Source organism: Mytilus trossulus, chromosome 8 (genome assembly GCF_036588685.1).
Source record: "Mytilus trossulus isolate FHL-02 chromosome 8, PNRI_Mtr1.1.1.hap1, whole genome shotgun sequence".
NCBI lineage: Eukaryota > Metazoa > Mollusca > Bivalvia > Mytilida > Mytilidae > Mytilus > Mytilus trossulus.
Window position 1 is genome coordinate 65,883,675 of NC_086380.1, and position 20,234 is coordinate 65,903,908.

A 20,234-nucleotide genomic window follows, 5' to 3' on the forward strand; every position below is an offset into this window, starting at 1 on the left:
CATAAATATTGTTGGGGTACATGCTTGCCATCCTTCTTTCATGTCTCATCTCACAAGGTATACCGTTAAGTACGTCTATGAGAGACCTACTGCAATACAGCGAAACATCAACATGACACATTAGAATACACTCCTTAACAATTGCAAAAGATAGATATCCATAAAAAAATAAACCTTTTCACTGTTTAAGATCTGTTTGGGGTATATAGCAGCACCACATAGCATAAATATTTTACCAATTAATGATTCCTGAACCACTGACCATATTTGTTCTTCTAAAATATAAAAGTCTACTTAATATGTTGAGAAAATCTTGGACTGATGTTTTATAGATTGATGAAGTTAAATGTTGCTCAAATAAAAAGTAAAAACACAAAAATACCGAACTCCGAGGAAAATTCAAAAGGAAAATCCAAAATCAAAAGGCAAAATCAAAAGTCCAAACACATCAAACGAATGGATAACAACTGTTCACCGAAAATTCACCGAAAATAATGTATTTTCCTTTTAATATATATATATATATATATATTTTAAACCGCAAAAGTTACTTGTATAAATGCAACATGCAGGTACAACTAAAGTCAACTGACCGGAATATTAACCTTTTTATCGGAATAAATTAAAAATGCATGTCCTCACTGTCGCAGCTTTTTTTGGCACGCTTTATATATCTATTTGACTGTCTTCATTATATTTGAACGTTTGTGTAGTTGAAATAAGATCAAGGGTGAAAATATTGTAAATCAAAATAATATAGAAAATGAGAAAATCGTTTATTTTTAGGTCTGATGAGCTATATACTTCTGTTGCCTTTTTCTTGTATTGTAATTTCAAGTAAAAGGATTAACAATATGTTGCAATGTTTTTTTTATTTTAATGTATTCCTAACTATAGTTTCCTCATAGTTATAAATAATAGAGTATGGAGTTTGGTATGTCTGCCTTATAAAACAACTATCCACCGACGTGCAGATGAAGAGGATGTAATCAACTATAGAAACCATTTTGTATAGTCAGCTATAAAAGGCATACCCTAACTTGTGGAATTGGTGTAACAGTAACAGATCAATATAAGAACAGACTACAAAAATGATTTAAAAGAGGCTTAAACTTATCAGATCAATACAAGTAAAACATCAAACAAAAACAAGGAAAATACCAACCCTTCATCCCTAAAAACAAAAAAGTACAGATCTGTGAGTACTCACAGTTACCGACACCTAGTTCAAAGCCAGTTTTATTTGCTGACTTAATTTAGTATTGTCTTTGTAAACATTTTTGGTTAATATAGTCAACTTTTTTCTTGAGTTCAACCGTTCATGAAGGAACGAGAATTCAAAACAACATATAACACATAATATTAAAAAACAATAATTTAATGTATAAAATTTTACTATATACTTAGTACATACGAAGTCATATTACATTACTAAATATTTTCTTTTTTAAATTAGGCCTTCCATTCAATATCATGTCGTTTTCAATGGACTTTAAAAGTATCCCTTGCTCCACAACTAAAAAAATCTTTTTCTCTTCGTCTGTAAATGATAGTTTTTTTGAATAATAAAAACCCGGAAATCCGCGTGATAACATTAAAACCCCAACTGGTTCATCAAAATGGGGAGTAACCATGACCCCTAATGCCCCTGATGCTCCGTGTTGTGATGAACAGTGAAACAGACATTTTCTTTTATCATCGATACCATCATAATGACTTTCATAGTCTTGGGAAATTCTACACGCCCATTGAATGGATTTATCAACCGTTTCTTTACAGTACTCATATAATTCTATCTTTGGATCGTCCGTAAGGGGATCTCCATTCGGGTGTCCTATCAAATATATTGGCCTATCAACATCAATAGTTTCGAAAATGTTAATGGATGGTGGAAAAGGTCTATTACTGTCAGATTCAAGTTCTAGTATTGCTGTATCTTGTTCTTCATTTTGATACACCATATCTTTGAAGTAGAATATGTAGTCATCGTTCTGTTTTTGACGGTGCTTTAAGTACTCAAATTCAATGAAGAAATCTTTGTTCTTTAACCGCAAGTATTTGATTTCATTACCCACTTCTAAAAAGGCAATGAAAGAAAACGTAACTCTTCAGATATATAAAGAGATATTTGTTAGAATTAAACACATTTTGATAAATCATTTAAAAAATATGTATATGAGCAGATTATTGGAATTAAGATTGGACCTAATTTATCTTGCAGGTGCAAAAAATAAATGCAGCGGATTTAAACGTATACTCTATCCTGAAATAGTTGTGTAACGCACTATAAAATATCAATCAATAAGACTTATAAACAAAAACAAGTTAAGCATTTGTGCAGCTGTTCCAAGTCATGAGCCTTTTTTTAATTTTTTAGTTCACTTATATGTATTGGAGTTAAATATGGCGTCCATTTTCACTGAAAAAGTATCATTTCCATTGAAGGCCGGCTGAGGGCCACCTTCGGGTGCGGGGTTTTACCGCTGAGTTGAAGACCCATTGGTAGTATTCGTTATGTACTTTGCTCTTTTGGTCGGGTTGTTGTGTCCTTGTCATATTCCCCATTTCCATTCTTAATTGTATTTTATACACTAAACAAATAAATTTAATCTATGAAACTGCTGTATATGAACATATAAGATTGATGTTAACTTTTATAAACTAAATATTTCATTATGATCTTTAACTTACTGATGTTATCAATAACAACGTGTCGAGCGGTCATGACATAATTATCTCCAACTCTAAATCCGGTTCCACCTCCACCTGGCCCCCTTATTATACCGACAGAAAATGAAGCTTCTACTATTATTCTTCTGTTCCTGATTAAATCTTTTTCGTCATTAATTTTTGTAAATTCTGCCGTTGCTTTAGAAGTGGCTGTAATGATAAACATTGTTAATTTAAAATATATTCTTTTATTTTCTTAAAATTCACCGTTGATGAATTTCGAAACTATTTCGAAACTAGGGTTCTAACTGCCTCATTTGACCATGGATGGATATGAAAAAGTTTCCTTTATGTAATTTTAATTGTCTCGTTTTCAGCTTCTTTTAAATCCTTGGCTTTCAAGTTTTGTGTTTGTGCGTTATATATGAAGGTTTATATAAAAAAGCGCTTCGGACAAATGAAATTGTTTTCATTCAATTACTGAGAGATGTCAATCTTGGTCGAAAAAGTTTGGCAATAGTAGTTTACCGATGTTTAAATCTCATAAATCAATAAAAAAAAAAAAGAATGAAACTAAAACCTTAGGAAATCACATGAACCTCAAGAGCGAGCCCGGTTGTATCAACAGGGGGGTAAACACTTCCTGTCATGTATGTAGGCAACACATGTGATGAAAGTAAACGCTCAGTCAAAATTGCACTCTTGGGAATATGGCCTGATCGATAAAGTATCACACGTTTTTTTCTGGACTGAGCGAGAAAATATCAAGACTTATCCATAATGGGATTACTGTGAAAGAGGCCTCACACTTTACTTTTTAGAGACTACTTTCAATGCGGATGATTGCCGTTGTAAAGATAACTGACTTTAGAAATGAAAATAAATTGATTTTCTTAACTCCAACAAAGAAAAATCATGTTATTAATATGATTAACAGAATAATCATCTCCTGCTATGCACTAGTCATTTGTCGTGCAAACTATATTATAGAAGTTACATACAGGTATGGATAATTACCCTATGGCAGCAAACACATTTTATTTTTTTATTCTGATAGAGTGAATCGTTGTTATGTGATATACCTGAATGTTGTAGCCTTGAAAACCGAATTTAGTTTTGACTTATAATAATTCACTTACGATTGCATCTTGGTTTTGAATTGACTGATGAATTGTTTTGAGTGCTAAAAGATGATCCTTTTTCAATTCGGTTTCCTTTCCCTTTGATCACGCTTCGGGCAGAAATAGATATTGCACTTCCTATTTAAAAAAAATACATAATTAAACAGTTTTCCTGGTGAGGAAATGCAAAAACTAAGACTTAAAGTGGTACCTACATGTAACACTACAGGGAGATAACTCAGTAAAATCAGCTAAATGTATAAATTACGTTGTGTTGTTAAGGGAATACTAAGCTTCTCAACGATCAAAACTAGTGTTTGTCAAACGGCTATATAACCAGTGTATTTTTTCTGTTAAAATGGTTGGTTCAAATGTACAAGGGTCAAAGTAAATACTTATGAAAATTAAACGAGCCAAATTAATTTTAGTGAAGGTGTTGGGTATCACCTTAAGTGATTAAACATTTATCTCGGAAGATACGACTGAATACATTTTTGAACATCATTTCATTATACTCAAATTGAAACATGGTTAAAATAAGAGCTGAAAATTACGTCTACGAAATAGCTAGTGAATTATTATAGTGTGTAGAGGGAGAGAACAAAATATCTATCGTGTTTTCGAGATACCTCTTATCTTGTTATTCGTTCGATTTAAACTTTTGTTTTTTATCATAAAAGGATTTGGTGTATTTCTGAAATTGATATTATAATTCAAAGTTTGTAAAAGCCAATACATTAAAGACAATCCTCCTACAAACAAATATGTTGTCCATGAAAATAAGAACGTTCATGTAAAAAACCAAATGGTCGATTCTTTTCAAAAAGACGTAAAATATGTTTGATATATATGAATATATTTCAAAAAAAGATAATAGGTACCTTTCGTTTCTGAAGAACAAGATTGTTGTGGAGTTGGATCCCGTCGAACTGTATGATCAATGATGATATTATCATTTCCTTCTATGTAGTCCTCTACAGTGAAATCAAATCGCTTGGATCCTGAAGATATCAATACGAAAACATTTAATACAAAGACGCATAGTTATTAAAAACATATTTTTAAAATTTTTTTTAGATCATTAACGCAATATTTCTTATTTCCTGAATTTTTCATAGTTTGAATCCAAGTTAAAAAATTTGAAATTGAAACATAATTTTTTTTACTTGCGTTCCGATACAGCTGACTTATGATTTCCGGGCATATTGGCCTTATTTTAAAGATGACTTTGCTGATAGTTTGTAAATTCATCTGCTCTAAAAAAAAAAAATTCAAAAAGAGCACACAAAATAGGTGAAAAGTGTCCTGGAAGAAGTTAGGCGATTATTAGTATAGGAAGTCGACTGCAGATTCGGCGTCATGGATTTATTTGTAGATCTTGTATAGCTGATCATTATGTGCTAGTCAAGTTTATCTCCATCTCATAAGATTTTAAAGGAATATTCAGCATTAAAAAATGCAAAAAAAGCACCGTCTGTTTATTGTTCACGAGCACCAAAAACGGTCGCTATCAGTGAATAATACGTTGCGTTGTCTTTTGAAGCATATGTTTTTCGATCCAGCTTTTGGTTTTAATTGCTGATTCGTTTGTTTCTTTTAAGTGATTTTTACAAAAAATATGCACTTGTGTTTTCAATTCTCACGGTTGATTTGGTATTGTTTAACTCTTACTGCGAAAATGTTGATTTCATATAATTTTCCCACTAGTGTTAAAAATAAGATAATATGATACATGAACGTACCTCTGGATTTGCTGGATTTACCTCCCATGATTATTTTTTTCTATCTTGGCTTCCTTTGTTCAGTTGTGCATGCAACTCTACAGACATATTACAATATCATATATATCAGTTGAATTATTTTGTTCATATGTATTTCATTTTCCCTCATCAAACATGATAATAACATTTGTTTGAATTTTTTTACTAACCATTTTAGTAATTTCATTTTTGTACAGGTCAACAAACACTCTGATGTTGACACCACAAAATTGTCGGCAAATTTCAACATAAATATCCGACTTTCGTTCACTCACTCATTATCTTTGAGAATATATACTGTATTTGTTGTCTCCCTTCTCTTATATAATATTGTTTTAGTTTCATTGTCATGTATTGTAATTTCAATGAAAAAAATCAACACAATTATTTGTACACTTTAATTTAAACTGTAATTGTACTGCTCCTCGGGGCGTCTTGATTGACAAGTACAAATTGTTGTTGTTGTTGTTGTTGTTGGTTGTCTAACTACTGTTAATAAGTTACTCACTTGTACCGTAGAAATTATTGTTTGTCTATGCGATATTTTTTTTCAGGACGACAGGCAAACAACAATGTTCCAATGTCATAAGCGGGCAGATGAATTCAAAGATCCTAGTTAAAATATGAGGGGAAATTCAAGTAAAAAATCAAGAGAAACTAACAACGGCATAGCAAAAAACAAAAACAAACAAAGGACGACGAATAGAACACATCTATTTATAGAATGACTTCCGCATTTAAATTCAAGGTGAGTCTTTTTATTCTTCTATTTTTGCTTTTTAACCGTAAAATTCCATAAACAAATCTATGTTGAGGCATATATTAAGATCGAATAATTTGAAATAAACTTAAATTTTATTATTAGATTAAAAACGATTAAACAATAACTGACTTTTGTTTATACAATTTGAAGTTCCCTTTAAATAGATATCCAGAAATACCCGTATACCACGTATTACACCTTAAATTTGAATGATTCGATTTTCTGAAAATATTTTCAACATGATTAATGCATGTTATGTTTACATTTAGCGATTGATGTTTGAAGTATTCTGTCCGTTTTTTGTTGTTTTGATCTCCAAATAAACACATTATTATATATATAGCATATTTTTAACATATTTCATTTATAATAATTGTAACACTTTACCTAGAATCTAACTTTTGGTCAATTTAATAGGGTTATCAGTTTAAGATTAAAATATCACAAAAAGTAAGGCAAAGTATAGAATTACTATATTTTGAAATAAACCCTGCAGTCTTTTTCAACAATTACGATATCAAATAAAATATGACTCGATTATTTCCGTTGATCTACGTTCACTTTTAATTAAGTAATTTGTAACGGATACTTACCTGGATGACGACCGAAATATGAATGACTTACCAACATTTACCCTCGTATTTAATACACCTTTTTAAAGTTTAAATGTAGACGTCATAGTTTTGTATTATTTAACAATCAATATATTATTAATAGTTGTCAAACTACCGTTTCTAAATATAACTAATATTGCAGTAATCTATTTATAACGTTCTGTATTGTTGTTTGTCATTAACACACTTATTATACAAACTTGATGGATATTTGGTGGGGAGTAGAACTATATCATTAATATTCCTTCATATTAAATAAATTCTTCATAGATACCAGGACTAAATTAAGTATATACGCCAGACGCGCGTTTCGTCAACTAAAGACTAATCAGTGACGCTCGAATCCAAAAAAGTTAAAAAGGCCAAATAAAGTACGAAGTTGAAGAGCACTGAGGACCAACATTCCTAAAAGTTTTGCCAAATACAGCTAAGGTAATCTATGCCTGAGGTAGAGAAGCCTTAGTTTTTTTTTATTAAATTCAAAAATTTGTAAACAGTAAATTCATAAATTAATGCATATTGTTGACGAAATAATGACAGTTTTCCTTTTCATTCATCACTATTGACACACAATTTTGTTTTAGTTTTCTTTTCATTTCATTTCTTTTATTTTTATTTGAAAAAAAAGGTTTGACTAGTTCTATATTAAAACATATAAAGGTAGAAATAATTTAAAACATAGGACTCATTTAACTAACATAGTATGGTACTTATACAATATATGTATTCATACTTGTTATGGACAGACTTTTGAAAGAAGCACAGCTATACTTTCCCTAGGGCAAAGTAGTGAACAATCTAGATATTTTGATAACGACCTCTGCAGCTGTAGCATTTTCTTTAATTTCTCTACATTTTTTCTCTATTTTAGTTTGTTGATAAAAAATGTATAGGATATAAGGACTAACTAAATGATTTGGACTGTTAAATATAAACAGTTTAACAGACTCCTTGACAAAATCCCGTGTAAATATAGACAAACCACGACAAGTAAAACAAAGACGAAATATCAAACCATTCCATATGTAAATGTTTAATAGCAAATTAAAAATTGAGGTATTAACATAAACATTATCGATACTATCTAACGAAAACTTTTTTGCAATATTCCCGCATCGTATACTGATGAATCCTGATAACAATTTATTATTTGTCGTTGGACATTAAAAAGCTTAAACCCAAAGAACATGAAGAACTCCTAACAAGAGGAATGAAAAATCTTTGAACTTATCACCAGTGATAATGCGGTTTCCAGATGCACTTGAGCCTTCAAAAACCAAATACCTTGTAGGTGGCACGGTAGTATTTCCTGGCCCATAAGAGATAATGATAGCCTTTTTAGAATTTTCACCACTTTCTAACACTGCAAAAAAATCTACATTCACAGTGAACGGAAGTACTTTCATTTTACTATTCAGAAATGAATTTAAATATGTATCATGACCGTTTACTTTTTTTGCTATTTCCAAAAACTTAAGGCCACTAGTACTTTTAGGTCTTTTATGGTGCAGTGAATACAAATTTAAAAAAAAAAATTCTGCACCTGATTCATCACTCAGTTTGGAAAAAATATGTTCAGTTGATACTGTATTTTTTGTCCAATCACACTGTTTAGATACATTTACCTAAGTAGGGTACACACAAGAACAACCTAAATTCTGGAAAGCAAATACTACCGTGCAACCTGTAGCTTACACTTCTCACACAGATGTATTAGCATCATATTTCACTTCATTGATAAAAACACAATATTTTGTACTTTTAGACGGTTTACAATTACACAATTTATACACAGTGTACTGTTATTCCCACATATGCCCCATAAATTGGATTCCAACAGGATTAGGATAAAGTTATCTAACAAGTTCCAAAACATACTCCGGCATAATTTCCCGCTGATGCATAACAACCCATTCGCCACCACATAGTCTTCTCTGTTTATCCAAAAATTGTGGAAGTAACCATTTATATATATTGGTTATACATTTCCAAAATCTTCTGTATATCCCTTTTCGTATATGAGGGTTTGCATTTGAGGGTAGTTCGCCATTTCCTACCCATTGAAGCGTATTATTTGATGTAGCAACACATGGGCGGATGAAACAATAAGGACATTGTCCTTCTCGTAATTCAATGTCCTCATGACCTGGATCTGGATGTCTATTGTCACCATTGTCATCTCTGTCACCACTTTCATCCTGAATATTTCTTTGGCTTGAAGAAGAACTTCCTTTTTCATCCTTTTTAGAACCTTTTCTCTTTATACATTTCTTTTCTAAATTAAAATTGAAGTCATTAATAATAAAATATATATAAATATTATGATATGCATTCTTTACATTTATTTTTGTCATAATATTATTATAATGTTATATCATAATTAGATTTAAAAGATAAATTAATATTCACATTTACAGAATAATGTTTTATTGAAGTATCTATATTAAAAGTAAAAAATAAAAAAAAATACCTACCAACAATACATGATGTCATTTCAAAAATATCATCAATTTATCCCTTTCCTCTCCATTTACTTTCAAAACCATTTCACATTTTTTTTTTCATCTTTGCTTTTGTACTTTCTTCTATTACATTTGACCAGATCTAAGTCATGCAATTATATGTTTGAATTTGATTGGTCTAATTAACTTTGCGCCTAATTTTTCAATTTGAAAAAAAATCTGATTGGACCAGATCATTTATCAAAGTCATGTGATTGATCAACTTCAAATTTGATTGGTTTGTTCATTCTTGCGCTTACTGATATTCTTTCAATTTCAAATCAAACACAGTATTTTGTTCCTGTATACAATAAGTTTCAAGATAGTTAACAATATGAATATACTAAGTAATATTACAAATGTGGAGCATTTTGATAGAAAGACACTTTCAAATGGAGAAGTGAAATCATACAAATATGTCAGAAAACCTCGAAAATCCATTGACTACAATTTTGACAATGACTTCCAAAAGTTGGCATTTAATGAAAAATATAAAGGCCTAAAGAGGAAATCGAAAGTAAAATCTAATGTGGACATTTTGAACATTTTGATGGACTTTTACAATCAGAACTGTTCAACTCCATAGCTTTAAGAAATACTAAATCCAAATGATAATAATGGACAGGATGACCAAGACCTTTTTGTTTGCTCTAAACAGAAACTGTTTGAACTTGTACGTCTGTCACAGTGGTATGGTACTCTTGAACCGACCGAAAGACAAAAATTGGACACGTTGCAAGACTAGTTGTTAAACCAGTTAAAACCACATCTTTTCCGATTTCGGGCATTCCTCATCCGCACTGAGGCAGGACTTTACAGTGAATTACAAGTTGATACATTTTTATCTCTGTGCTGGGATGTTTCCTGCTCAACACGAACGATTTAGTAGTTTTGCTAACATTGGACTTCAACAGAAAAGATTTCGGGAAAAAATGTTTCCAACATTCAAACAGGTGGTAATATCGCTTCGGGACAAGAGCATTGATGATGCTTTAAATTTTAAAAGAGGAAAAAGATAAAAAAAAACTTTTATTGTGAGAATAAACTTGCTATTATGACAGAAACAAGACATGCATACAGAAAGAACAGTTAACATACTGACGTAACAGCTCTTGAGAACTTGACTCATAAAGTAGTAGGTTATAGTCACGTTACAAAGAACCAGGAAAGGAATTCCCAGAAACATGAAACCTTTGGTACAGAAAAGCATTACGAAGACTTCGGAAGAAAAAGGATTAAAGTAAAAGTTCATTCGCACGATAGAAAAGTATCTGTCAGTAAATATCTGATCCAAAACCAACCAGATGTAATTGATTCCTATGACACTTGGCATGGTGCAAAGGAGGTGCGCAGGAATATGGCAAAAATTACAAAGGGGACAAGGAAAAACATCAGAAAGACATGGCATCCAGAACTTAGAGACAAATCTGCCGATGTTAAAATCCATGTTTACTGGGCAATGAAGAATTGTTATGGTAATGCGGCTCAACTTATGCTCCTACTTGACTCCATTGTGGACAACTACAAACAAGACTACAGAACTCGTCATCAAACATCTAGACGCAAAAATAATGACTATGTGCGGCCGTCACGAGACATTATTCAGGATCCAACAGCCGAGTTGTTGCTAAGGAACAGTATAAAAAACCTTTATATTTATAAGCATCCAGAAAAGTACACATATTGTCGCGACACTCATTATATTGAGAGTTATCATAATACAATTCTTATACATGTGGATAAAAGGTTACATTATCATAAATTAATGTTTGTAAATAAGTTGGGACTATCAATACTTGATTGGAATGAACAGACCTGCTTCATCTGTACAACAACGTGTGCAACATGACCATGCACGTCAGCAATCTGTATATCGGGTTTTGACACCAAAACAATATACTTTTACATATAAACTATGGAATAACTATGTAAGTCTGTTAAATCATGACCACAATGACCAAATTGAGCCCGATGACGTTGAAAATGTTCAAATAGACCAAAATGATACAATTGGTAATGAATGTGAAGATTCAGATAATGATGAGTAAACTGTGATATATCTTTATGTAAAATTTATTTGTATGATTAAATTATTGTGTTTGCATTATTATCATCTTTTTTCTTTATTCACAAACATAATACTGATCGCAAAATTTAGAATTGCAAAAACTCAAATAAGATGATTTCTTTCATACAATAGTGTAACTTTGAAATGTAGAGTAGGGGCATTAAGGCCTTGTTTTGGCCCTAGAAAATTAAATGTTTGATAACTTTCAAATTGGCACATAATGTTTAGAAATGCATTGGGTCAAGAAATATTAAAGACAAATATAAAGCTTTTATCTGATGACGTCACAATTACGTCATATAATGTACTGTTTTCACAAAAACGATGAAAAATACAGAATTTATGCAGTTTTCTATCTATATTTCCATTGCGGAAACATCGTGCGCAGCCAAGAAACAGCAAAATAATTTAACTGAAGCTTTTTTTATAACCATTGATATAATCTCACCAAATATAAAGATGTTTCTTGGGTGCGCACATACTTTTTTAATCTAAAATCTACTCAAAATATGATGAAAAACAAGGAAAATCACGAAGTTTTACAAACTATGCAAATTAAGTCTTGTTTTGTTGCCATGGTAACTTGTTGGATGCCAAATTTGTTTTATTTTTCTGAATACCTTAAATCAAAGAATATAAAAATTATATGATAACTTTTAAATTTGTTGTTATTATTGGACCAAATAAGGACCTTTTTGCCCCTACTCCAAATTTGGATGCATAACTACATGAACTAACTTAGATGTGATGATGCTCAAGACCAGAATAATTATTTAATCAACAATTAACTAAACAATATGGAAGATCAAAATAAAAACTGTTTAAGTACAAAGTTGTGCAGGAAAGATTCTTCTTATTTTGCCATGAAATTTGAATAATGTCAACATGAAAAAAACTTTCAAACATTTGCTGTGAAAACATTTAAAATCTTTAATTTACAGAATGATGTATAGCCAGTAAACTTCAAAATATCAATAATTTGTCCAAAGAATGGAATTACATTCTATACAGGTACTCTATATAATTATCTTTATTGAAACTTTACACGCAAGTGTTTTGGTAATATTATACCTCAACATTTGTAGCTGTACCTAAATGACAACAATAACCTTTAATAAGACAGATACTGCTTTACCCTACTTTCGCTATCAGCTGGAGATGGCAAGTGACTTGTGATAAAACTTGGACACTGACAGCTATGCTCTTGGGGTTAAACTTTTAATAGTTTTGAATAAGAAGAAGAATAGATGAAATTTAAAGCAGAATTTTTTAAACATTTTGTCAGCTTTTTTATGGAAAAGCGTAAAGTATTGAGACGATATGTAAGATTTCCAAGGGTATGGCAAATTAGAAGGGGCCTGTCCTTAAAAGTTATATTGGAAGGTACTAGCAGGCAAAATCGAGGGAATTATGCAAATCATGATACAAGCATGAAAATTACCACAAAACATCATTATCATATACTTTTTAAGAAACTACTGCTGGTGATCAAGATGGCCACGGCCTCTTTCTAAAATGGCAGTTTTTTTCAGTTTGAAAATACATCTTTTATTGGAAAACTTTTCTTTTACCTTCTTTTAGTGACAAGCAGTTATCAGGTTTGGTAGCTACATTCCTTACATGTGAAGTATTTAATAGAAATGTACATTTGACATATCCAGGGTTTGCACATGCGCGAAAATTTAACAAAGTCATTAAAACACTATAAAATAAGTGTTTTGGAATTTTTAATTATATTATGATTTGGTGTGATAACATTTTTCAAGGTTATGATACACTTGATTTAAAGGGGCACTAGCTGTCAAATTCATAGTCACCGATTTCACTCAAATTCTCATATTTTATTTATAGCAATGTAAAAATTTATCCAAACTATCAAAAGTCTAAAAGAAACAGTTTATAGAGCAGGGGGTATATAATATATAGATTCGTTTTGTGTGTATTTTAGTCCAGACGCCATCTACTTAACTATCAATTTGACCTCAGATGACCATATAAGCGATGTAAACATAAATAAAGATATGAATAGATTAGACCAACACGTGCAATTGGATTTATAAAGGTCTGATTAATTTTATTTTATAGATTAAAAATAGATGTTTTTCATTGTTTTTAACCGTATAAGAATGATTTTGTGTGCATCGAATTAGTAATCAAACGATTTACCGTAGTTTCACTTTCATTGTTGACATTCTTTTTCTTTAAATAACCAGTATACGTACATTGCATGCGTTGTCAATCTCTAGCTAGGGGTTAAATTGAAGTTCACATGAATATGAATTTAAAGAGGTCGACTCATTCACTTGCAAGTGAATTAACAATCATCAATGTTTCTTAGCGTAATTTGACATTTTTGGCTGCAAAAAGCGAATTGTTATTTCACTATTTCACTTTCATTATTGATTGAACAGAAAAACTCAAACTTAAGATCTCGTAGCTAGTGCCCCCTTTAACAATTTTGCGCATGCGAAACCATTAAAAGACATATAGAGCGATTTCTATGCACAACAAGGGCTCACTGGTATGAATCATAGTTCATTTCATTACTTTAAAAATCGAGTTTTTTGTAGAGTGTTCAAGTAGGTGTAACATCTATGATGCCACTGTTTTAAAACAAGCCCATACAGTTGCTATGAACAGGTATTAAATGGATAAGGCGTAAAATATGGTTAATACGACAGAAACATCAAAAGTTACGCCAGAACAGCCCCTTTTGCTAATGGCTATTCAATGGCCTGATTTGTACGGAGAAAATGACTTGTTATAACATTCTGGGTGATATATTACGTGATAGTGGATGAACATGTGACCTCACTAAAACCAATATTGCATCACCTAGAACGGCAGATTCTTTTTATGTATGTTCAAATGTACCTAGCCTAGACACGCGCATCAGATAACTGTGTGTTTTTTGCTTGAATTGTATATATAAAAAAGAAGATGTGGTATTATTGCCAATAAGACAACTATCCACAAAAGACCAAAATGACACAGACATATACAACTATAGGTCACCGTACGGTCTTCAACAATGGGCAAAGCCCATAACGTATAGTCAGCTATAAAAGACGATTTTGAATGGTGGAATCCGCCATTGTTTTTTTCCGGAAGTGTTTCCGTGGAGTTCAATTTCATAACATTTGTATAAAGCGTATCACATCAATGAAAAGAACATTTCAGGAAACAGCATAAGTGACAAACGTCACATGTAAACAAATAATCCTCATAGAAACGAAGATGGCGGAATTACAATGGAAAACATTTTAGAAAATGTGAAGGTTAGGATTATTACAGTGCGATCACTTATAAGATAGGTGAGTAGTGGTTTTTCTTTTCGCGAACTATGAATGGAATGAGAAAAACTATATCTCGAGTGAACGCGATTGATAGTTTAGATTATTTTTACCAATTACCGCTACGAATTTCAGTAGACGACGACTATAATTTCCAAATTGTACACAAGAAACTAACATTAAAATAATACAAGACTAATAGAGGCCATTTTGACTTAGTCCAAATAATTACAAGGATTATGACGTCTTGAAATGCTATTATATATTTTTTTATATCAATTTTATCAAACATATCAATTTTACCAAGGATTTGTAAAGCGAGATTTGAATCCTTCTCATTATACAAATCCTAAGTTTTAACTGTGTTCTTGATTGTTATCTTTAAGCCTTATTGCTAAAGGCTAAACAAGACACGAACAATCAAATTAATATTGATGATGAAGTTTTTACCCTGGTTGGAGTTCAAGACACAATGCAATACGAACCTATATATAGTCAAAATGATATATTTTGACGAAATGAAAGTATTGAATACGTTGTTCAGATAAGATTAGGGACCCATTATCAACGAGTGTTTTATTTTTGTAACAATATATCAGAGATAACTGTTAAATTTATAAACTATATTTCATTCATATGAAGATTATCATTTTAACAAGGAAATGTATATTGTGAAGCTACTGAGTCTCATCCTATTGGAAGGAAATATATTAAACTCTCAAGCGAGTAGATTGGGTAAGTTAAATCAATGCATCATTCAAATATTAACCATAAAATCTTGTTTCTTTTTATGACTTGAACACCCAGTGATGAGAGGTTGTAATCAATTACCCGAAAGAAAGAAGCACCGCACCATGCATTAAGAAGATGTAAGGGTAAATCAAAATAATGTTAGTTGCAGGGGATAGATAAGATCATTATAACTAAACAAATATCTTATAGGATTCCAAAAAGTAATTATAGCAAAATTAATATTTAGATATATTGCCTCTATATACATTTGCGCGTCATGATTATATTTTACTGCGCAATTTCCTGTCTTACTGTGTTATGTGATAGCATGACATTGAGCTCACCTGAGCTGATTTTCTAGTTATCGGAACTGACCAGATTAATTTTGTTTTTAGTTTTAGTATTGAATATGAGCATTTAATGTTAGCTTTTTATATAAACATGTATTATATGACCTTCATATAATACTGTTTTCATATATGTATATCTTATATTTATATTGATATAGGAAGATGTGGTAAATGAGACACCTCTCTATCCAAGCTACAATCTGTTAAAAAAACCAGCAAAGCATTATAAGTCAAAGATAAACACGGAATCTTGGCTCACACCGAACAGCAAGCTACAAACAAATCCAAAATGACGAATGTATAACGATTCAAACAAGTAAAACAACGGTATAATCTTTAAAACAAAAACGAGAAAAACTTAAGGTACCATGTCACATAAACGACAATCACTGAACAACAGGTTCCTGACTTAGGACAGATGCAAACACATGCGGCGGTTTGAACGCGTTAACAGGCGTTAACCTTCTCCAAAACTAGAAACAGTAGTATAATATTACAACATAGAAAGACACATTATAAAATAGTAATTGAAATGTCTTAACTCGATCAAAAAGAAATATTAACCAAAACAAGTTATTATACATTAAACAAATACATTTGATCTATAACACAATATAAATACAATAGGTGAAACATGTAGAACAATGGTAAAAACGACAACTATAACCTGGGAAAATATGGAGTTAAATAAAATAATGCACACAGGTATTTAAGTTAAAATATAATAATTTTGTCTTTTAATTATTCTGTAAATGTAAGAGACCCGGAAAAGCCAGTACGGTTCTATTCTGACTCTTAATCTCTACGTTTCTTTACAGGTATTACTCGATTTATTTCACTTGACTGAGCGGAGTTTAACCGGTCGCTCATAATAAACCAGTCCATCGATAGATAGGTGTTTTAGGATAAACTCACCAATGAAGTGTCCAGTAATTATTTTGTAAATTCTTTTGATGACACTGATAGGTGATAAGAAATCAGTAATAATTATAACGACAATCATCCTTATCACACACATCTTCAAATAGATTGTCCTTATGCAAATTAAAACCAAGCTCCGCCCGATCAGTTGAAATAAAATTGGTAATACATAATGCCTGAAAATTTACGATCAAAATGTATAATTTCCTTATTCCAGTTGATCAACGAATTAGACAAAGAGTAAAAGAAATGTTGTAGCTTTAGTAAATAGTTTTAATTTTACAGTTCCATAATATCATTATATTATAGATTTTGATTGTTATAGTAAAGACAACAATGGCATCACCTACACTGGAACAGTAAACGTTACAACTAATAATCATAATTGCTTAAACTGGAGAACAGTTGCATCACCATATGTACCGTATGACGAGAACAATATGTTTTGTAGGAATCCTAATGGATTCAAAAAGCCGTGGTGTTACACAGGAGCTGGCTTTCAATTTGATTACTGTGACATTCCAGTTTGTGGTATGTTGACTACTCTGATAAACAAACTCAATGAGCAATATACCATAGCTTACTAAATCAGTGGTATTAATGAAACGAAATTAAGGTGTTGTAACCTATAAACACTTTGACAAAATATTCAAATTAAATCGTAAAAAATCAATACGAAAAATATGACTTGGTATAATTGTGATTATGCGATTATAGTTAGCATAAATATTTGCAAACACTTGAAAATAATTAAGAAGATAATCCTTGTATAATATCCAAATAACTGTTTTATTTAAAACGTTTGGATTGTTTCATTCGTCTATGGGCACTATCGCTCTTACGTAATGAGTATATAGGCCCAATATATAAACTTAATAGAAAAATCTTTTTGTGCACATGTTCAACGCAAAAATTAGTAAAGATGTTCTTTTCCACATATTCTGTGGATTTTTAACTTGATTTTTGTGACAAAATTGTTGGTTATTGATTTGGGGATGTACAGCGGACGGCCGGGCGGTCGTTCGGGCGGGCGGTCGTTCGGGCGGGCGTCACTCAAATGTTGTCCGTGCATTAACTTATGAACCGTTCAACAAAAGCTTTTAAAATTTTATTATGTTGTTACTGACAACTAAATGAAGGTCAAGTTCAATAATGACGATTTTAACTTTTACCGTTCAGGAGTTATGGTTCTTGAAAGATTGAAAAATGGAGTTTCCAGTCGTGTACGTGCATTTACGCATGAACGGTTCTACCAAAGCTTCCCAAATTTTAATATGTTGTTACTGATAACAAAATGGAGGTCAAGTTCAATATTGACCATTTTGACTTTTACCGTTCAGGAGTTATGGTTCTTGAAAGATCGTAAAATGTCGTTTCCATTCACGTTGTTGCATTTACTCACGAACCATTCAATCTAAGCTTTTCAAATTTTGATATGTTGATACTGATGACAAAATAGAGGTCAAATTTGATATTGACGATTTTCACTTTCATCATTCATCAGTTATGGTTCATGTGATATTGCCAGGACACAAATAAATTTTAATAAATCCGGTTTGCTGTCGTTGTGACAGCCTCTTGTATTTTATTAGCGTTGCACATTTGTGCAAGAAAATGTTTCTATTTAGTTTTTATATAAAGGCCTTTTTATTTACAAGCAACAAAATCAACACAAGAATTAGACATGATTAAAAAAGTTTCCTCCAGCAGGTTTCGAATATCTAAGTCAGTTAACATCTTAAAATAACCCCAGATACGATGCCCAAGCAAGATGTGTATGAAATCTCGAGACATGATTTTATTTTCTTCAGCCCACACACATATAAGACACAAAATATTAATCCATCGTAACTGTTGTTCAATTTTTATTCCCGATTGACATGCAGCTACATAACCTTTAAATAGTCTTCTTCCACCAGTGAACGAGGGGACGCCCTTTGTTACTGTTTCTTGTTAGGTTGGTTTACCAGACTAAGACCATTTTGGGGTCGTGTCATGATTTGTTGACGATTAGCGGGTACGCTCTGTCCCTCTATATTCATTTGATGTCGTGTTTAGAATAAAGAGCTTATCGTTTAGGACAAACGGAAATTTTTTTTGTTTTAAAAATAAATACAAAAGAAAATAGAATGTATATACATGTATTACCCTATCATCTCTTAATTTTCATATAATCCATATTTGCTAGTTGATTGATAAATGTAGTAGCGATCGTTAACTTCGGCACAAATAATTGAATTATCATCCATTACTTTTGATCAACAATCACCGAACGATGTATACTTATTTATATAATAAATATGTTATATTGAATCAACAACGAACTCCTAAATGGCCTAAACTATTATCATATTATTTCAGATGTTGATTGCTACGATACAAATAACAACGGATCTTCCTATAATGGAACAGTACACACTTCCAGTTTAAATCATCAATGTCTAAATTGGCAAACAGTGAACTCGCAGCTTGTATCATATCATGAAAATCATACATATTGCAGAAATCCAAATGGATTTGGAGAACCTTGGTGCTACATAGGAACTCTAAACAATGGATTTGAAAATTGCAACATTTTGATGTGTGGTATGTGGTTTTTATCTTCTTTAAATAAAATCAATGCTCCATGATATATTGAACACAACATTATTATAAATGAGTCAATTTAATTGTTGGCAGCCATCTCTTGTCCCCTTTACCCTTTTTTTATCTTTGTTTTTACATGTATTGTGCAGACGAATGCAATAATACAACTTTCGCATCATTTGCATTTTAATTATTTAAATTGTTAGACTATATATTTAAGTTAGTACCTTTAGATCAGTTTCTCTCATGGACACTCCAGATTAATAGAATGTCCATAGCACAAATGTGTATTTTTGTTTGTGAAATTATAGTAACAATTATAAAGATATAATGTTTTTTTTAAATAGGGAGTTGTGAAAGTTCTCCATGCCACCAGGCCTCTACCTGCGTGAAACAGGTGCATGGATTCAAATGTACATGTGCAGCGGGATATACAGGAGCGCTGTGTAGCAGTAGTGAGTAGGTTCATATGCTGTATAACAGAGGTGATAGAAAAATTATAGTAGTGTATTATAATTTAATTGAAAAAATGCATTGTGATGTAATATTGAAGCCAATAAATGTGTTAGCTAATTTGATAATTTTCTATACATCCATTATCTCATATTAATTTGTTATAGAAATTTTAAAGGGTTACACAAAATAACAAGCAGGGATTCCCTTTATATAAAAACAAACGCAGCGGGTATAAACGTTTAAATAGGTACCAACTTTCAACCTTATCTGAAACAACAGTTTGACATCACTGAAGGCACACTATAATATAAATGGAATTGAATACACTTAATCAAAAGACATATTAACACAAAGTGAAAATACACTGAACGAATAAATTTGATGTATGACACAATGTGA

General features: G+C 31.4%; 2 protein-coding genes across 2 annotated transcripts; one reads left to right on the forward strand and one right to left on the reverse strand.

The window, feature by feature from the left end:
* Positions 1-1,384: 1,384 nt before the first annotated feature.
* Positions 1,385-5,561, reverse strand: LOC134727873 (uncharacterized). Its single transcript, XM_063592268.1, has 5 exons — positions 5,534-5,561; positions 4,673-4,792; positions 3,810-3,929; positions 2,692-2,880; positions 1,385-2,077 (listed from the first exon to the last, which is right to left on the reverse strand). Exons 1-5 carry the CDS (start codon positions 5,559-5,561, stop codon positions 1,419-1,421), a joined length of 1,116 nt encoding a protein of 371 aa, XP_063448338.1. The 3' UTR covers positions 1,385-1,418.
* A 5,225-nt stretch (positions 5,562-10,786) lies between these two features.
* Positions 10,787-19,842, forward strand: LOC134727874 (plasminogen-like). Its single transcript, XM_063592269.1, has 4 exons — positions 10,787-11,066; positions 17,103-17,324; positions 19,155-19,379; positions 19,727-19,842. Exons 1-4 carry the CDS (start codon positions 10,787-10,789, stop codon positions 19,840-19,842), a joined length of 843 nt encoding a protein of 280 aa, XP_063448339.1.
* The last annotated feature ends 392 nt before the right edge of the window (positions 19,843-20,234 follow it).

Coding starts and splice junctions, on each gene's coding strand:
- LOC134727873 (XM_063592268.1), bottom strand. CDS start 5,561: ATGGGAGGTAAATCCAGCAAATCCAGAG. Junction 3,930..4,672: donor TTGTTCTTCAGAAACGAAAG/GTACCTATTATC, acceptor TTTTTTAAATAG/GAAGTGCAATATCTATTTCT. Junction 2,881..3,809: donor TTCAAAACCAAGATGCAATC/GTAAGTGAATTA, acceptor TTATCATTACAG/CCACTTCTAAAGCAACGGCA.
- LOC134727874 (XM_063592269.1), top strand. CDS start 10,787: ATGGCAAAAATTACAAAGGGGACAAGGAAAAACATCAGAAAGACATGG. Junction 17,325..19,154: donor CTGTGACATTCCAGTTTGTG/GTATGTTGACTA, acceptor ATATTATTTCAG/ATGTTGATTGCTACGATACA. Junction 19,380..19,726: donor TTGCAACATTTTGATGTGTG/GTATGTGGTTTT, acceptor TTTTTTAAATAG/GGAGTTGTGAAAGTTCTCCA.